We start from the raw sequence: 16,788 nt of genomic DNA, 5'->3' as shown, positions 1-16,788 counted from the left end.
GCTTTCTGTACTCGTCCCTTGGAGTTCCCAGACTTCTGCGAGGAGTGTGGTCTGTGCTAATGCAGAAGTGATTTTCTGATTCCCTCTGGTAGGATGATCACCTGTAGAGGTTCAAACTATTGGGTCCTTGAATGGCTGATAGTAGATGGTCAAATTTTTTACCTGGATTTCTAAGGAAGTGGAGTATATGATCACTGTGTGTGTGTGCCTGCTCATATCTGCTCCCCCACCAGCTCTTGTAGCTAAAACTGGGCAAGAGCCTCATTTGCTAGAAGAGTGGAGGGCTCAGAGATACTCAGTTCCTGCAAATACCATGAAAAGAAGCAGCTACATAAAGGGAAGAGAGTCTTTTTATATTCCAGTGAGGCAAAGGCTGCAACATGGACTACTGTTAATACACACAGAGGAATCCATGAAAGAGAGACAAGAAGCAGATACCTAATGAATGTCCCAACTGGGAGGAAAGCCTCAGCTTGAACCTTGTTAAACATCAGAAGGCCTAAATTTGAGAGACAAATTCATAGGAAACTGATTTCCATGCAAAGCTGTGTTATTTCTGCTTTACGCGGAATGACCTCTTTGAATACAGAGGTCCTGTCTTCACGTCCTGCTGGATCTTCACTAATTGTTGACCGTGTCACTTGAGATTTTAAAAGGTGGAGGTGTGGACTCCTCCAGTGCAATGGAGTCCCTCAGAGGGCACATGGCTATCTCCAGCACAAGTAGCATCTCCTTGCTACTTGGAGACGCCTGTTACCTGATGGGGAAGATAAGTGAGAATGTGTACTCTTGCTTTTGGTTTCTGACAAGGACGAGTGCCTTCAGTGGAGCTCCCCTGCCAGCCAAAGTGAAGAAAGCCTCAGGCTGCTCTTAAGTTCTGGTACAACTCTTTGGCCTTTGATGTGCTGAGAAGTGTCGCACTTGGGATATTTTTCTTTTCTCTCCCTGACCGATTGTTCAGCACCATTCAGGGTGGCTCTCAAAGCTATTACTTATCTTTTTCTGTTGTGAGTTGCAATCGTATGAATCGGCAAAGATCGTATGTTGATAAATCTTGTGATATGTGCTCCCTTGAGCATATTAGTGATGGATGCTAGAGATTTCTGCTGCAATGTTTCTGTGTAGTATTTTAAGTCTCATGTTCTGTTGCATCTGTGTTTTTTTGACTGCAGATTCTTAGATTATCTATCAGACCTGTGTGTATCTAACACCACAGCAATACCAGTAACTCAGGAACTCATCTGCAAGTTTATGCTGAGCCCAGGGAATGCTGACATTCTCATTCAGACCAAGTGAGCATCCATAATCGGAACATAACCTTTTTGTTATCTGCTCTGTTGTTATATTCGTAGCAGTTTGCTAGTGGCTCCATTGTGAATGGTTTGTGTTTTCAGGCTGGTTTCTACACAAATGGACAATCCCTTGGAATGCCCAGTCATTTCAGATGACATTGATGAAGAGGAAGTGTGGCTTTACTGGATTGACAGTAACAAGGAGCCTCATGGCAAAGCCATAAGGCATCTGGCTCAGGAGGCAAAGGAGGGCACAAAAGCTGATTTAGAAGTTCTTACCTACTACAGGTAAAACTGCTTATTCAAATGGAAGAAAATGTAAACTCTCTGAAGACCCTGGTGCTGTTCTTATCCAGTTCATTTGCCAATATCAAAAAAGGAAACCAGGTCATGCCAGAAATTGGGATTAAAAGTTTGTTTCAAGTTTTTTCTGTAGGAAGCATCACAATCTTTGCTGTCTATTCCAGAAAAATCCTGAGTTTCCTTTGCTCATGACAGCTCTTTGTGTCTCTTTATAATTGCGCCTCTTACTTTTTATTTATTGGGCTTTATTTTTAGGTTGTGCTGCCCTGGAAGCAAGGCATGCTTTAAGGAAGGAGTGTCCCAAGTGTCCTGAGGATTAGAGGGAAAATGGGATCATGGAACAGTGTCTTACACTGATTGAAAACAAATAGTCCAAATGCTTCAACCTTCCTTTGAATGATGCTTCCTTTGAGTTTCAAAGAGAGCCCAGCCTTCATGGGGGCTGGAGCCTGATCTTAGCATTTTTAATGGCAAGTTGGTCCCTTGCTTAGCAAAGTCACTCTTGCTGTTTTTTTAGGATTTGTATCAGAAAGGCTGACATCAGGCTTGTAAAGTGAGATTCTGAGGTATGTGGTTTCATTTCCAACTGATTTCTTTGAATACTATATGTCGTTATCTTTTTTTAAGGTACCAACTGAACCTCTTTGCAAGAATGTGCCTGGACCGCCAATATCTTGCCATCAACCAGATTTCTGCACAGCTGTCAGTAGACTTGATATTGCGATGTATGTCTGATGAAAGCCTCCCTTATGATCTCCGGGCTTCTTTTTGTCGGCTGATGCTACACATGCACGTGGACAGAGATCCTCAGGAATCTGTGGTACCTGTCAGATATGCCAGATTGTGGACTGAAATTCCCACTAAGATCACAATTCATGAGTGAGTTGAAAGTGTTTCAAACTAAAGTACAAAAGTATTTTGTAAGGGTTAGTCTCAGAACAAAATGGTTGTAGATGTCTAATGTCAACACAACATGCACGTGGAAAGGTATTTTGTTGCAGAGCACAGAGCTATTAATTGTTGTTACTCTTGGAAACTTCCAAGAGTAGCTTTGGGTAGCTTTACACGGAAATACTTCAGTTTTGTTTTTCACTCTGTTCTTGTAGGGAACAAGCTGGGGAAAAATGGAATGGCCTTTCCTCAGACCAACTGAACTTGAAGTAATCCAATTGTGTCTAACATTACAGGTTTGCGAGGCTGGAACTCAGTTTTATACTTCAAGCTCAACTGAAAGCCACAGTTGGAAAGCCAGAATTTACAGTTAGGTACAGGTATTGCCCCAGAAACAGTTCGCAGAGGCTTTGGCCTCTATCCAGCAAGGTACTTAAGCATGTGTTAGATTTAAGTATGGGAGAAGGGCCCATTGACTTCAGTGGAAACCCTCTCTGGCTTAATCGATTTGACGGAGCAGCGCCGCTGGGCTAGACCCAGGCAGGGAGTATCTGGCTGAAGAGACAAAGAAGAAGAAGTATCGCAGTGCAGCAGACAGTATTGCTTCTGTTAGTGAGATGAAGGACTGTTTTGACATATATGAAAAATCAGTCCTAATTGGTGGTGCAAAGGAAGAAGCTGGCTATCACGAGCTGCTTTCCTGATCCACTGTTTTCCTTGTGGAAATAGTAAACTCTGGCTGATGGGTAGAGAAGACAGCTGAGACTTAGTGACTTACTGAATTGCCACAGCAAGATTTAAGAGTGCTATCTGCCAGAACTGTAGGGCTTTCCTGTCTCTGTTATTCCTGTTCACTGCAACCCTTCCTGGTACTGTTGGAGGGAAGGTATGTGCCATCCTCATTGCATATCTACAAAGAATCAGCTGACCTTGACCTCTAGCCCTTCCCCTTAGAGAGAACTGACAGTAATGTCATAGCATCATGATTGGTTTGTTTTTTCTTTAGTGACAGCTGATCCTGATATTGGAGGCGTTTAATTTTCCTTCCTTCTGTTCCCTGTGTTGTAGGTATGATTCTTTCACAGACTCTTCGAGGAATGAAATGAAAAGGAAGTTTGCACTAACTATGGAATTTGTAGAAGAGTACTTGAAAGAGGTTGTAAATCAGCCCTTTCCTTTTGGAGACAAAGAGAAAAATAAACTTACATTTGAGGTACATCTCAGCTATCTGCATCCTCCTTACAGTATTCCTCCTAATTTCACATAAGTTGGCATTGGTTCTTTCAAAATAAAGGTAGTTGTAGAATAAATGTTGGTGTAAAATGTCCTAAAGAAGCACCAGTTCCTAATTCCAGTGTTCTCAGTGATGACTGTTACTGCAGAAAATAATATTATGTCTGCTGTCAAACAGCTGTATTTTTCCTTTTTTTTCCTGAGATGGTTGCATGGCAGGAGGAGGGATGTGTGTGTGGGTGAATGGCCATATGCCCTTTCTCTCCACATTAGTGAATTGGCATGCAGGGATTCTTCAATATAAGTACTATTCTCTGTGTAAGATATGACACTGAAGGAAGTACTCTGAATGACCTAATCCTGTGTTTTAAATATTGTTTGAAATTCCTGACAGAAACTTTAGATAGGCCTGAATCTTCTAGATTCAAATAACATTGAATAAAGGCAAAATGCTTACAGCTTTTATAGTTCTTCCTCCAACCTACCTCTGAAGCTTTGTCACTCCTGCCTCTGGTCATCTGAAGTCACCTCCGTTCAAACTTACCACAATCGTCTTACTCTTCTTCTGACTTCCATCTTCCCTGCAGCTGCTGCCTCTTTAAACAATTTCCTGGAGTCTTTCTTCTCAATCTCAAATATTTTCCCAGATGCAATTGTATCCTTTCAGGCCTTCCTAAATCTCCTGTTGGTTTTGCTCTCTGTTGTAATTTGACTGACCGATTGTTTTGTCTAACTCTGAAAAATATTTAATGTCACTGGCCTTAGTCCAAGGCCCGTTTAAATCAGTGGAAAGACTTGTGCTAATTTGAATGCACTCTATATCTGAATTTCTGTGAAAGCTACTGTGTGAAATGCAACTATATTGCATAGCTGAATACTACAAAGGTTGCTGATACTTCCTTCGTTTTTTATGTCTTTTTCTCTTAGGTGGTACATCTGGCTCGAAACCTCATATACTTTGGCTTTTATAGTTTTAGTGAGCTTCTCAGACTGACCCGGACGCTGCTGGCAATTCTAGATATTGTTCAAGTTCCTATATCATCATACTTTGAAAGGTTGAGCAAGTTTCAGGATGGAGGTGAGAAAAGCAGCAAAGACTGTTATTCCGGTGTTTAATTCATTATTTAGGTTGGAAATAATTTATGGAATGTCTCATTGATCTTTCAAGGTTTTTTATTCACACAGAAACCCACCTACAGGAACGTATTGCAGGGTACATTAAGATGGTCAGCTAAAAGGGAACCTTTTTTAACAGAGCTGCAGCCTTTATGACTTGTGGTTACTGTCTTGATTCTGCTGCTCCTTTGCTTGTTTGGAACTGAACTTTCAAATCTGGATCTAAGCCTCAGTGTTCCTTGTGCTGAACATCTCAAGCAAGTGCAGATAGCATTTGCCTGGGCGCAGCGATTATGATGGCTCAAATGAGGCACAAGTGTTTATTAGCTGTCTTAGCACTTCACTTAAAAGGAGAATAAGATGTTACTGGTCCCACAACTGCAGAAACACCAGATGGAAGTCTAGATGAGGCCATCCTCTGCATGTGTTTGTCAGTTTAGATTATTCTTTTTTTAACCCAGACCAGAATGTCTGTCTGGCAACCTCAGGACAATACTGCATGTCCCACTGCCTTTTCTACCATGGCTTAAAATTGGGTTGAAGAATGAGCATGCCAGAAAGGTGCTGAAACTTAGCAGTTTAGTTTTCTTGTGTGTTTGTAAGGGAGGTGTGACAGTCATGTGGGCCCAGGAGACTGACGATAAATTCTGTTTTAATATGTGGCTGGTGTAAGTGTCATTGCATTACCAGCTGGCCCACAGCACCAAAAAGTATGAGCTGTCTTCTTTGAAACAACAATTATTTTGTATTTTCTCTGGGAGGCCTTTACCCAGGCTTGAATTTTCCTGATCATCATTTTGCTCAGTCAATCCTGCAGATACCCAGCATAAGTGTGCCATCCTTCATAACTTTTTTCTTCTTTGAGGTTCACACACTCTGGAGAAATGTAGACTGTCATTGTCATCTCTGAGCCAAGAAGTCTTATACTTGGTTCTCTTGATCTTTCCTCCATCACTGCCAGTACACTTTACTGAAAGCCCCTGAAAGTCTTTCCTGCAGTGCTGTGCACACTAAGGCATGCTATAGCTGGCTGCAGTCCCTCTACAGAACTAGAGAAAGACTGTGTATGTTCAGACACTTGGAATTATGTTTTCCTTTTTTGTCCCTGAAATACTGCATTGCGGACTCTCTTCTTAAATGGCTCTGGACACAGTTTGACTCCAGATACAATCTTGGCATATTGGCAAGATGGAACATGCAGATGTGGTTCTTCCATTTAGTTCTCTCTCTCTGCTCACATCTTTAATCCTAATTATACATCTTATTCAGTGTTTTTACTCACCTTCATTACTCATAAAATTGTGTTTCATCCTTAATTCCCTTTTATTTCTCTTGAAGGGTTTCCTTTCAGACTGTATAGGAGAGGAAAGAAACACCCATTAAGTGCAAACAGACCTGCTTTTAGTTATACTAATTTCCAGAGCACTTCCATGCAAATCAATGAATAATGACTCTGACTGAAATAAATGAGTGTGAAGGAATGCAGAAAATGTCACCACTGTGCAAATGGAAGCTCAGTAGCCTTGTTAGTAACACTCAACTGTTGACTGGAGCCTTGTTGGAAACTTTTGTCACACATCTGTTTTTGTCTCATGTTTTTTTCAGCAAAAAAGGCATGGAACAAAGGTGGGATTTCTTGTGTGTCTTTGATTAGCTTTGGCCTTTGTACAGATTCTTTAAACTTCTTTTTTTTGCTGTAGTTGTCTCCATGGATGTTTATCTTTTAAACACTGGACCAGTTCAGGTCAGGATGTGACAATCCACTGATGTTCTTTTGGAAACGATCTATGGATTGGTTTGTTGGGTTTGTTTGTTTGTTTGTTTTTTCCCTTTTCCTGCAAACTATATGGCTAGAAAGCCCATTGCTATAGAGAGGGGTTTTTGCTACCTCAGACTGTTGTCAGTTGTGTCTGCCATCTTAAGGGGGAGCAGAGATAGAGATACTGGCTGTGCTGTCTAGGCTTAACAATAGGCAGTGAAATTTTGCTGTGGAGACACAGGTGTTTTTATGTTGAAATAGCTGTAAGACTTTCTGGAGAGGCCTTCTACAGTCTTTGACAAAAGAAAAGGATGCCCATCTTTGGATGGTCATATCTTGTCTTCAGCCTCCCTCTTTTCAGATTGACAGGTCATAAAACACATAAACTCTGCATTCACTTTGCAGTTGAGACAGAATGATCCTGAACGTTTAACTGCTATGCCCAAGCATCTTACCATTTCTCCTTTCTCTGGAGCTGCATACTTACCTACCCATGGGGGCATTGATGCATATATTGCAAGGATGCGTAATTTAGAAGCAGTTTAAGCAGTTTCATAACTCCTATTCACTATTTTTGACCCCCCAGCTCATAGAACTTCATGCCCAAAGAACATACTTCATGTCTGAAAAGCATATTACTCATTCAGAACGGGGGAGTATTTTTCATTAAGAAAACCCACACAAAACCCGATCAGCATTAAGTTTAGTTGCAGATTAAGATTAGAGAGGGTGCTCAAGGAGGAAGCAGCAGGTACTGTAGTTGCTGACATTCTGGAGACAAATGCTGTGGCTGAAATTTTGACTGTAACTTCTGCCTATCTTTGTTTCATGTGGAAGCCTGCTGCTGAGGAATGAATTAGACCATAGGGACAGGAGTTTGGCTGGCGTAAGTTGCTCTAGCTCCTGGGGCTGTGAGAGTTTGTGTGAACTGAGTATTTGGCTCCACTCTTTTTCCTTTCCCTCCTGTTTGTTGTTTTTTTTAAAAAAAACTTTTTTCAGGTAGCAGTCCTTTAAAACCAGCCCTGTGGTTGTCTTGCACCCACATCCTGATTGCATCTTTGCTGCAAGGTAACGAGAAGGTGTGAACAAGGCCCTAAACACACAGAGCCCTTGATCTGTTTGTGTGCTCTCTGCCTCGCTCGGTATCACTTAGCCGTAGCTGAGGTGCGATGTGTCTACACAGAGCTAGAAGGAGCAGAGCTCAGGGGATTTGCTGGCTTGTAGTGTAGTTGGCTGCTTCTGTGTCCAGTCTTTTCAGATTCGTGAACTTGTGCTTGAGCCCACAGTAAGTTACAGAAAGTGCTTATGTTTTCTGTCTGAGTGGTGGTGGTGGGTTGGAACTTCTGTGCCTCTGCATGTGTTGGACTGTAGATGATGCTAAGGATAAGTGAGTCCTGACTGGAGACTGGTCTGGAGTCTGTGTTTGACAGGGAGACCTTGCTGTATCAGAGTTGCTGGAACAGGCCTGTGTATGAGATGATCATGTGTCTTAATGATGTTCTTGTACTTTTTTATCTTCTGGGAGAATGGGAAAGACCAGGGGTCTGATTCTACAGTGCTTAGAATCTTGTGCAGTCACTTCTACCCAAACAAGTTTGACCCCAGAAGTCCTGATGTTACCTAGGTCCCGTGGAATCTGGATCCACCTTGTCCAGGATCCACTAGGGATCCTGAGGAATGAACAGGCCAACAGAGAAATCGATCTCAGGAATTTCATCTAGATCCCCCCTCACTCTTGACAGTAAGGATTGTTCACCAGGCAAAGCTATAGGTATACACTGTTTTTTGATTTTAGAGTACTTATAAGATTGTACATCAAAGGTTCCCCCTCCCCTTTTACACAGATATCCTCTCTCTCTGTTATAAAACTGAGTTGTTGAGAATATATTAGTTGTTTTATCAGTTACCTGTCTTGGCTTTTTGTTGTAACTTTTAACTTACAATACTGGTCTCTTAGGCTATTAAGTAAAAAGGATTACAATAGAAAGTAACTCAGCCTGTTTTTTTGTAGTTTTTGAAAATGTGTTGGCATTTTCTAAAATCAGGATGGTCTGTTGATTTTTTCAGGAAGTGTTTACTTATTCATAACTTCCATAAGATACAGACAGACGGATTGTTGCCTGCACTCGTTCAGGATGGTGGAAGCCCTCCTTCCAGTCACCTAGGGGTGAGGGTGACTTCTTCCTGCCGTTAGAGGAGGTCAGATTCTGCTTTCCCAGATCTCCAGACTGCGGCAAGGGTCTTGCTACACAGCATCCTCTTTGGCAGGTCCAGTACTTAAAACATTCATATTGTACCTTTGAATGCAGCATAGGTATCTCTCCAACACATTATCGCTCCAGGGATGTGCAGGTTTACACAGCTTCTTTCTTAAGGAAAGTTAGCTTCCCTGAGTTACAAAACTAATTCCATTGATGTTCTTTAAAAAAAAAACACAACAAAAGGTAAGATTGTGTCTGTTGCGATTTTGTGTATGTACTGTGAATGTGTGGAAGTAATTTATTAGTTTTGGAGATTATGAAAGTTGTGGGTCTTGTCTTTTTTTTTTTTTTTTTTTTAATCCATCCAGTCAGTGATCACAAATGTCTAGGCATTAGCTTTAATTCAGTAAGAACATGTATTTCATACTTTGAGCTTAGAGCTTTGAAGTGTAGCTCTAAAACCCAGTTTTGACAAACACTGAAATCCAGCCATGATGCCTGGGACTGATGGTTTAATGGCATAAACAAATGTGTTTAAATTTTGTCAAACACTAGGGGCCTGATCCTGTAACTGTAAGGTAGGAAAGTGCTACTGAATACCTGCTTGAGCTCTGTATATTTTAATTTTCATTGCTATCTTATTGTAAATTTACATAGATTAATATTAAATGGATATTTAGCAGCAGTATTTTGTCAGTAATTATGCCTATTCAGAAATGCAGCTGATTTTCAGGTTCTAGGACAAGTGACTCGAAGAGGTTTGACCAAATGGAAAAGTCATGTAATTCCTATTCTGCAGCTGTAGTAGATCCAAGGTGGCAACCCTATAGAAGTTAAAAATTTTGGGTAGGATCTGTTTATTTAACATGATAGGTCTTGCATTTTAGTTTTGTTAAAAAGTATTGATTTCTATGGGAAACTCAGTGCTGAATAAATTTGGGGACAGATAGGGTTTCCATTATTGACATTGATTTGTTCCAGGTCAGTAGCAACAAAAGCTTCCAGCATCTGATTCCTGTAATGTGAAGTTTTAGGGAACTGGTGAGTTTGGCTCTTTACTGGTTTGGCCACTGTTCCACATCATGAAGACTGTAGTCAGGATTTTGGGAATGGGTAGAAATATATTCATGACGGGTGGAAGAATGAGGTGGGTCTTGGCTGTGGGAAACCTGCCTGGAGTTGTGCACCTCAAAATTGAAACAACCAAATTTACAACCAGAAATCTGGAGTCTTCTTCCCTGTTTAATATTTATTTCTTAAAAAGACCCACTTATTTCAGTAGAACAACTTGCTAAGTAAGGAAGTACATATGACAAGTGTTGAACTGTTGAAGGAAATCTGCAAAATGGGATGTATTTTTAGGCTTAGTGGAAGTTGCATGAAGACTTAATTAACCTTTTACCTCAAGATGTCTTCTTCCATCCTTTTCTTAAATTTTGAGTCACCTTGATGGCTGAGGTAGTCCTTGACGTTGTGTGTGAGTTTCTCTATCTTGGTTCTGCAAAGATTCTGAAAAGATCCTTAAGTTATTGTAAATGTTATGCCTTACTTCCTTTAAAGAGCTTGGTTTTAATGCCACTGTCAGTTACTTTAACCAGAATTAAATTAGTGTGCATGTAGTTTTGAGGTGTGACCTTGTTTGACAAAGACACATTGGGGAAAGTTGGCTAGAAACATTTGTGAGATAGGATACTGGAAAAAGAAAAGATGTATATTTCTGGAAATGCTTCTTACCTAGATTGCATCCTAAAAATGAATTAACTTGAAAATGTTGCAGCCAGCTTTTTTTTTTTTTTTTTTTTCAGTCAGAGTGTCTTAACTTTGAATCATTTTTTGAGGTTATTTGAAGCTTTTTTTCTGTTTCTTTTTTTCCCCTTTAGATTCTAAAAAATACAGGGTTTGCAAAATATACTACTTGTATCCTAAAGAAGCATTTTTTTCTTAAGGATAAAGTGAGGACTTCATTTAGTAGTGCTGTCATTCTGGCACCTTTCAAGAACATTATAATCTCTTGCAGTTTTAATTAAAAGGTAAAGTCATTGCTTTCCTAATAAGTGCACCCTGCTGTATTATTCCAGAGTCAGGAGCCAATCTGCCTTGTCCAATACTGGTTATTTATTCTCTGTGAATTAAAATGCACATCTTTCTCTAGGTGCGATTTGATCTTTCAAATAGCTGATTTTAGTCAAACCATACAGCTACAGCATATGTCAGGTCTGAAAGATGAAATGACATGGTAGTATTAACAGGCAAGCTACACATTTGCCATGCAGCTCAGTGCTATTTAGTTAACGTTGTTTGGGAATGAGAATAATGACATGCAAGGAAATACATCCTTGAATTTAAGCTGCGTATGTCTTGGGATGCGATTCACATCAATTCGAAAAAGCCCTCAGTGGTACAAACCTGGGTTATCTGCAGAGTATGTCTTTCCCTCAGGAGCTCTACATAAATGGCTACAATTTTCCTGAGCCAGTATCCACTGACATCAGTTAGAGTCTTTCAGTTCCTTTCGCTTCCACAAAGGAAGGCTATGTTCAGTTTTTTTGAAAAACAGGCTTTAAAAACTATCTATAATAAGCTCCAATTGCTCCTGCCTCCGTGATTCTCACATGAAATGTGTTGCTCATGACTGGCTCAACAGATGCCTCCCTTTACCTATTGAAACTAGTAGCCAAATACGCCAGCTCCTTCACGTTATGTCTAGGTCCTTAGCTTGGTAGCATATCCCTCCTGTAGACTGAAGGGACTAAAGATCTGCCCATAGGCATCCTGAGATTGTGGAACATTTCTTTGAAATGTATCATGAAAAGTCTGACCCCTGCGTCACGCCGCAAGCTTTGCTGCTTTGTTGTGAGGTACCCCAAAGGATTCAACCCTGGCAGGAGTCAGAATGGGGAAGCCCTCACTCTCCTGGAGACTTCAGCACTGGTGAGCTACCATCTCTCTGCAAAGGAGTGCTTGTATATCAGTGTGTCAGGGGACTCTTGTCCAGTCTTCTGTCCCTTTGATGCATCCTGGTAGTCTGTTAGTCACTCAGCTTCAGCTGAACAAGAAGATAGGTTTGGGGTTTTTTTTCCAGCCCTCTTGGCTGCAAGTAGAGATGCATACTGCTTAGAAGCACCAGTGAGACGACTACTAGAACAGGGTTGAGAACAAGGTTGGACCTGCCATTTCTGTTGTGCCCATGGGTCCTCCATGACCAAGAAGGACCAGATTTCATCCAGGACTATTAGAAACAACTATATTGTTTCTCAGCCTTGCATCCTGTCTGTTAGCTGCTTTTTTGTCTAGTTAACAATTTGAAATATCTTCTTGAGGCATACTTTGATTAGCAGAGCTAATGAGGCAGTGGCTGCCTGGCAGACTGGAGCAATAATTTATGCCAGCAGTTTAAAAAAAAAAAAAAGGTTACAAGAAAAAAAAGATTTAACCCTTAGGAAAGTTAGCTGTGTTAGTCACAGATGTCTATAGTGAAGCAACTGCTGTTCAGTGCAGAATATTGTCAGACCAAAGGGGAGGTCAGTCTGAGAGTTTAATTCTTTGGCATGGACCATTTCTCTTTCCTCCTTATTCTTTCCCTCATCATGAGACCTGTGCATTAATGTGATTCCAGAGACCGTTGCTCTTCTAGGAATCGATATCCGTTTCATAGATGTAACTCGGCTAGAAGGGTTGATTCCCATCATGCTTTTTACCTTCAAGGCCAGCAGGCTGATTTATGTATTCTTTCCTTCGTCTAATGTCCATGGCATGAAAGCTGTATTTTTGATACTGCTTTGTGGTTTTGGGGATAGGCAACATCAACAGAACGTGCAGAATGTCAGGAGAAGGTGAAGTTCATGCATGGTGGAATTTCACCATAGCTGGGCAGTGGCGAGTTTGTATGCAAAAAGGGAGGGCTTGTGGATATACTGTAGGTAAATGGAGGCTGAGGTGGCCAGATTCACTTAGGGGTGGGTAGCAAATGTATGTGCATTGCATATTGTGGGTTTTTTGGTTTGCTTTGCCTCGTTAGTTCTGAGGGCTGTATAAAATGTAGAAGTGACCTCACCTACTGCCCTTAATGTCATGCATTAGGTTTTCTGTGAGGCTTACCTGAGGTCAGATAGTTATTGAGCGATGAAAAATGGTTTAATGAAGAAATAAAGTGTGATTCTTGGCCTGTTTATGGTGGGTTCTGCAGTCTTTATGAGCAAATTCTGTAGAAAACCTGTAAAAATTAATACCTCTTTCACAAACAGAGCTGTAAGGCTTAATGCTTCAGGCAAAGAATATATAGCTCTAGAGGGTTTGAAATAAAATGTGTTCCTTTAGGTACTGAAGTGTTGTTATTATATGTCTTAAAAATGGCCATAACTTTTCACGCAGAAAAATTAAATTGCATGAAGCAATGTAGCCAAATCAACAAAGGCAAAGAAATGTAGAGCTAAAGCTGCCACTGGGTTTTTAGTTTAGCCCCTGGTAACTAGACATTGCTGCGCATACAGTTCCCTGCCAGAGGATCCCCAAGGACTGGCAGTGTTGCACGCTTTAAGATGACACTGAAACTTTAAGAAGCTTATGGTGGAGCAATAGTATAGGTCTCACTGACATCCACAAAGTCAAGGCCATTTGGAGTCAAGGCTCCTGTTTCAGCAGTCATCAGGAAGGTGACTTGCTGTTATAAGTACTGTCTTAAAACCTGGCTGAATGCAGCTACACTGAGGCAAGGGTTGAGAAAAGGTCAGCTTTGCTGAAAACTGACTTTGATAATGGGAAAAGTTTTGGACTTTCAGCAACATGCCAGATATCTCCTAATGTAGCAGCGAGCTTGGAGACCAGCCTAAAGCTTCCCCAGCTCACTGGCAAAATTCAGTTTTGCTTCACCAGGGCTATGGTTGGTAAAAGTTAATTTCATGGGAAAAATGAGAGTGGCTGAGGAGGACTGAGAAGGCTTTGGGACTTCGTTGGGTTGTGGATGGGAAAAGAGGCCTGAAGGGCTGTGGTGAAAGAAGTTGGCATGGCAAGGAAGGGCTAAGTATGTTGGTAGCACATGCTGTCTGGCTTGTGCCCTGCTACATTGGAAGGGACATGTTTTCTAGGAGGTGTTTGGAAGAAGTTGAGGTGTCAGGTGTCCTAGTCAAAAGCATGCTCAGGTTTGATGACATCAGAGAGTTGTCTCTATAACTTAATTACAGAGACAATGCAAGAAATGCCACATTGTTGCAAAACCTTTGATTTGTGTCTGTGTGGTCTCCCCCCCCCCCCCCCCAATATAAACAAGATTGAAGAATGTATTGGCCTTTTATGGACAGGTTGATGAAAGTTGTTGGAGCAGTGGATGCATGTGCATTTGTCTCTTCTGGTCATTAAGTACCAGATTTCTTGAAGAACCCATCATATGTCAGCTCCTATTTAGGTACTTAGTTTCCAGAAACATTGAGCATCCAGCTTCTCCAGTCCCTAATGAGAGCTGCTAGGTGTTAAAATGTTTTTTGAAAATACAGGCACTTTTCACATTTCTGAGTAGGGAGATGAGCACTGTGGAAAACTGTTCGAGCTAAAAATGGCTGAGCAGTTTTGAAAATTGGGTCCTAGAAATCTTTCTTATATCTGTGTTGAGGAAGACTGAACGATAATGTTAGTGAGAGCAGACTCTGTCCCTCTGTGGCAACTAGGGACCAGAGCAGGTGCTTATAGTTAATATTTAAATAAATAGGGCTGCAAGTCAGTTCTTCCCTAGTGTCTTGGGGGATATCTATGGAATAGAAGACTACTCGCTGTGAGGGTATCTGCCAGCCTTTGAGGCTGTCCATTGTGCATTCACATTCAGCTACTGCACAGTTCTCTGCACTGTTTGTGAAATACCTAAAATGCTGTGGGTAGTGGAAAGCAAACTGAGGATGCTGCATAACAATTGGTTAGGAATAATTTGAAGAAAAGGCGTGAATTGCCAGCTGCCTTTGAGAGTTGTTTTTCTTTCTGGATATGGTATTTTGTCACTTACCATCTATACTGTATTACATAGCAGATTGTTGTTTACTTTTATATTCTGCTTTTAGGATTTTTGCAACCAGTAAATGACTTATCAAGAAAATATGCTTATGTAGAAAATGAAGTGTCAATTATCCACTGTTTCGATTACTTGGGTGGTTGTTATTTTTTTCCCATAATTGACTCCTCTGAAAAGTCTTTCTTCTCAGAGAGGCTGCTGTGTTGTCAATCGTGCCAAATTGTATGAGATTATGTGCTACAGTTTTGTGATAGAAACTGATATTCGTTAGGAAGTTGTGATCGTTGTAATAAAAAGTAATGAAAAGGAGATGCACAGTTGTCTTTTCAAAACATGACAAGCATTCTCTTCTTTCCTCTTCTTTCAGTGCCTGTCAATCTGCAGCTCCTTTAAATTACCACTTGTGTGTACAGTGATTTCACTCTTCCATTGGCTAACCTCGTGAGACCGTACATTCAACAGGAGGCATTTCTAATGGGTCCACTTGTTATGGAAGGTTCTTGGCATCTGACTTGTCTTGGCAGAGGGAGGAGCAAAGAGGAAGAATTGGGGAGAGGAAGGGAAAATTGGAAAAATGGAAGAAGATTAATGGAGATCACCTTGTGTTCTTTTTCTCTGTTGGTCAGTCACAGCTCTGAGCGCTCTTGAAGTGGTTTGTTGGTGAGAGAAGTGTTTGGTTGCACACACTAGCACCTTACAATATTGCCATGACCATTGTCTCCCTGCCACACTTCTCAGCCATATATAAATGTTAATACCTTGACCTCAAAGAAGACAACAAATGATGGAGGTCAGCAGGTTAAGGGTAGCAATACCATATGAAGGCACAGCTCAGGCTTCTCTTCATTTTTCTCTAGCAAAGTGCACACAAAAGTAATCAGGGTGCACATCTACTTCCTATCTCTCCTGATTTAGCTCAGTCAACTAGCTGAGGCACTAAGTTAATTTTTCCTTGGGCATTGGTATTCAGGAAGCACTTTGGAGCTGTAACTAAGATCAGAGCTCCGTTATTTTAGTCATTGTGTGCATATGTACTAAGAACTTAAATCTCTTTTATTGAGCCAGTGTATTTTGTCTTGCATTGTTGCAGGCTTAGCTGACATGCAGTTAGTCACTTTTTAAGCTGCAATAACCTTTCTGCATGCTTTACCTCAGAGACTCATACCCTTCCCTGCTGAGATAACTATATTAAAGCCAAGAGAACACAAAAGCATAGCAAGAAGAAACAACTCACTAGCAATACTGCTGCTGGCCCCTGATATTTGTGAGTGACAGATTTAAATCCATGCTTAACATGGTCTGGACTTCCAAGGCTGGACGGATAACACTGAGTACCATGAGTGCTGATTATTGTGGAATCTTTTGGAAGAGAAGCTACTGCCCACTCTTCATGTATATTAACGATCCTCATGGCTTCTTTAGAAGAACAGAGCAGTTCCTCCCAGTGTTGAGAGACAGTCAGCTGCTTCATTGCCATACATGAACGTGCTGGTTGACTGCTGTCTACTCCTAAGACATAGTTATATTTCATCAGCACCCTACAGAATATAGTTGTTGAAATATCTTCCCTGAAAAGAATGCTGAATTGCTCCAGTTGCTGTATTATTTTCACTCTGGGAACGTTGTCCCCAAGCCTGCTCTGAGTTAATTGAAAATAATCAGTGTCAGGCAGTTAGTTAAAAAGTTTTCAAGATGGGTTTACCCATGACACCTTGTCTCGCTGCTGTTATTGACAGGAATAATGCAGTATTGAGTCACTACTCATTTCAGCTGTAAATACCAAACTGGATTAAGTAGACTTTTCTCTCACTAAAATCCTTTCCTATGCATTAATGCAATAGAATTTGAAATGGCAGTGATAATAAGTACCACCTTAATCCTTCTTTGCTGTTTAGATCCTTAGCTGTTTTGATCAGTTGCATGAAGGTCAATAGTAAAGGAATGTTGTGGACAGAGGGTTTATCCTTGATATTGATGCTGTTTGGAAGCAGCTTCACA

The 16,788-nt window shown here is 40.9% G+C and overlaps 1 protein-coding gene across 3 annotated transcripts in view; it reads left to right on the top strand.

Annotated features, from left to right (window-relative positions):
* The window catches only part of ITPR2 (inositol 1,4,5-trisphosphate receptor type 2), a 269,683-nt gene that overhangs the window by 83,518 nt on the left and 169,377 nt on the right, over window positions 1-16,788 (top strand). For all 3 annotated transcript variants that reach the window (XM_069806681.1, XM_069806680.1, XM_069806682.1), the window contains 5 exons: window positions 1,173-1,292; window positions 1,395-1,580; window positions 2,223-2,474; window positions 3,555-3,699; window positions 4,647-4,797. In XM_069806681.1, the coding sequence (XP_069662782.1) occupies window positions 1,173-1,292; window positions 1,395-1,580; window positions 2,223-2,474; window positions 3,555-3,699; window positions 4,647-4,797 (854 nt within the window). The remainder of the gene's footprint in view (window positions 1-1,172; window positions 1,293-1,394; window positions 1,581-2,222; window positions 2,475-3,554; window positions 3,700-4,646; window positions 4,798-16,788) is intronic.

This window comes from Haliaeetus albicilla, chromosome 19, assembly GCF_947461875.1.
Source record: "Haliaeetus albicilla chromosome 19, bHalAlb1.1, whole genome shotgun sequence".
NCBI classification, from domain to species: Eukaryota; Metazoa; Chordata; class Aves; order Accipitriformes; family Accipitridae; genus Haliaeetus; species Haliaeetus albicilla.
Note: the sequence above shows the minus strand (reverse complement) of the source record. Positions and strands in the feature narration are given on the sequence as shown.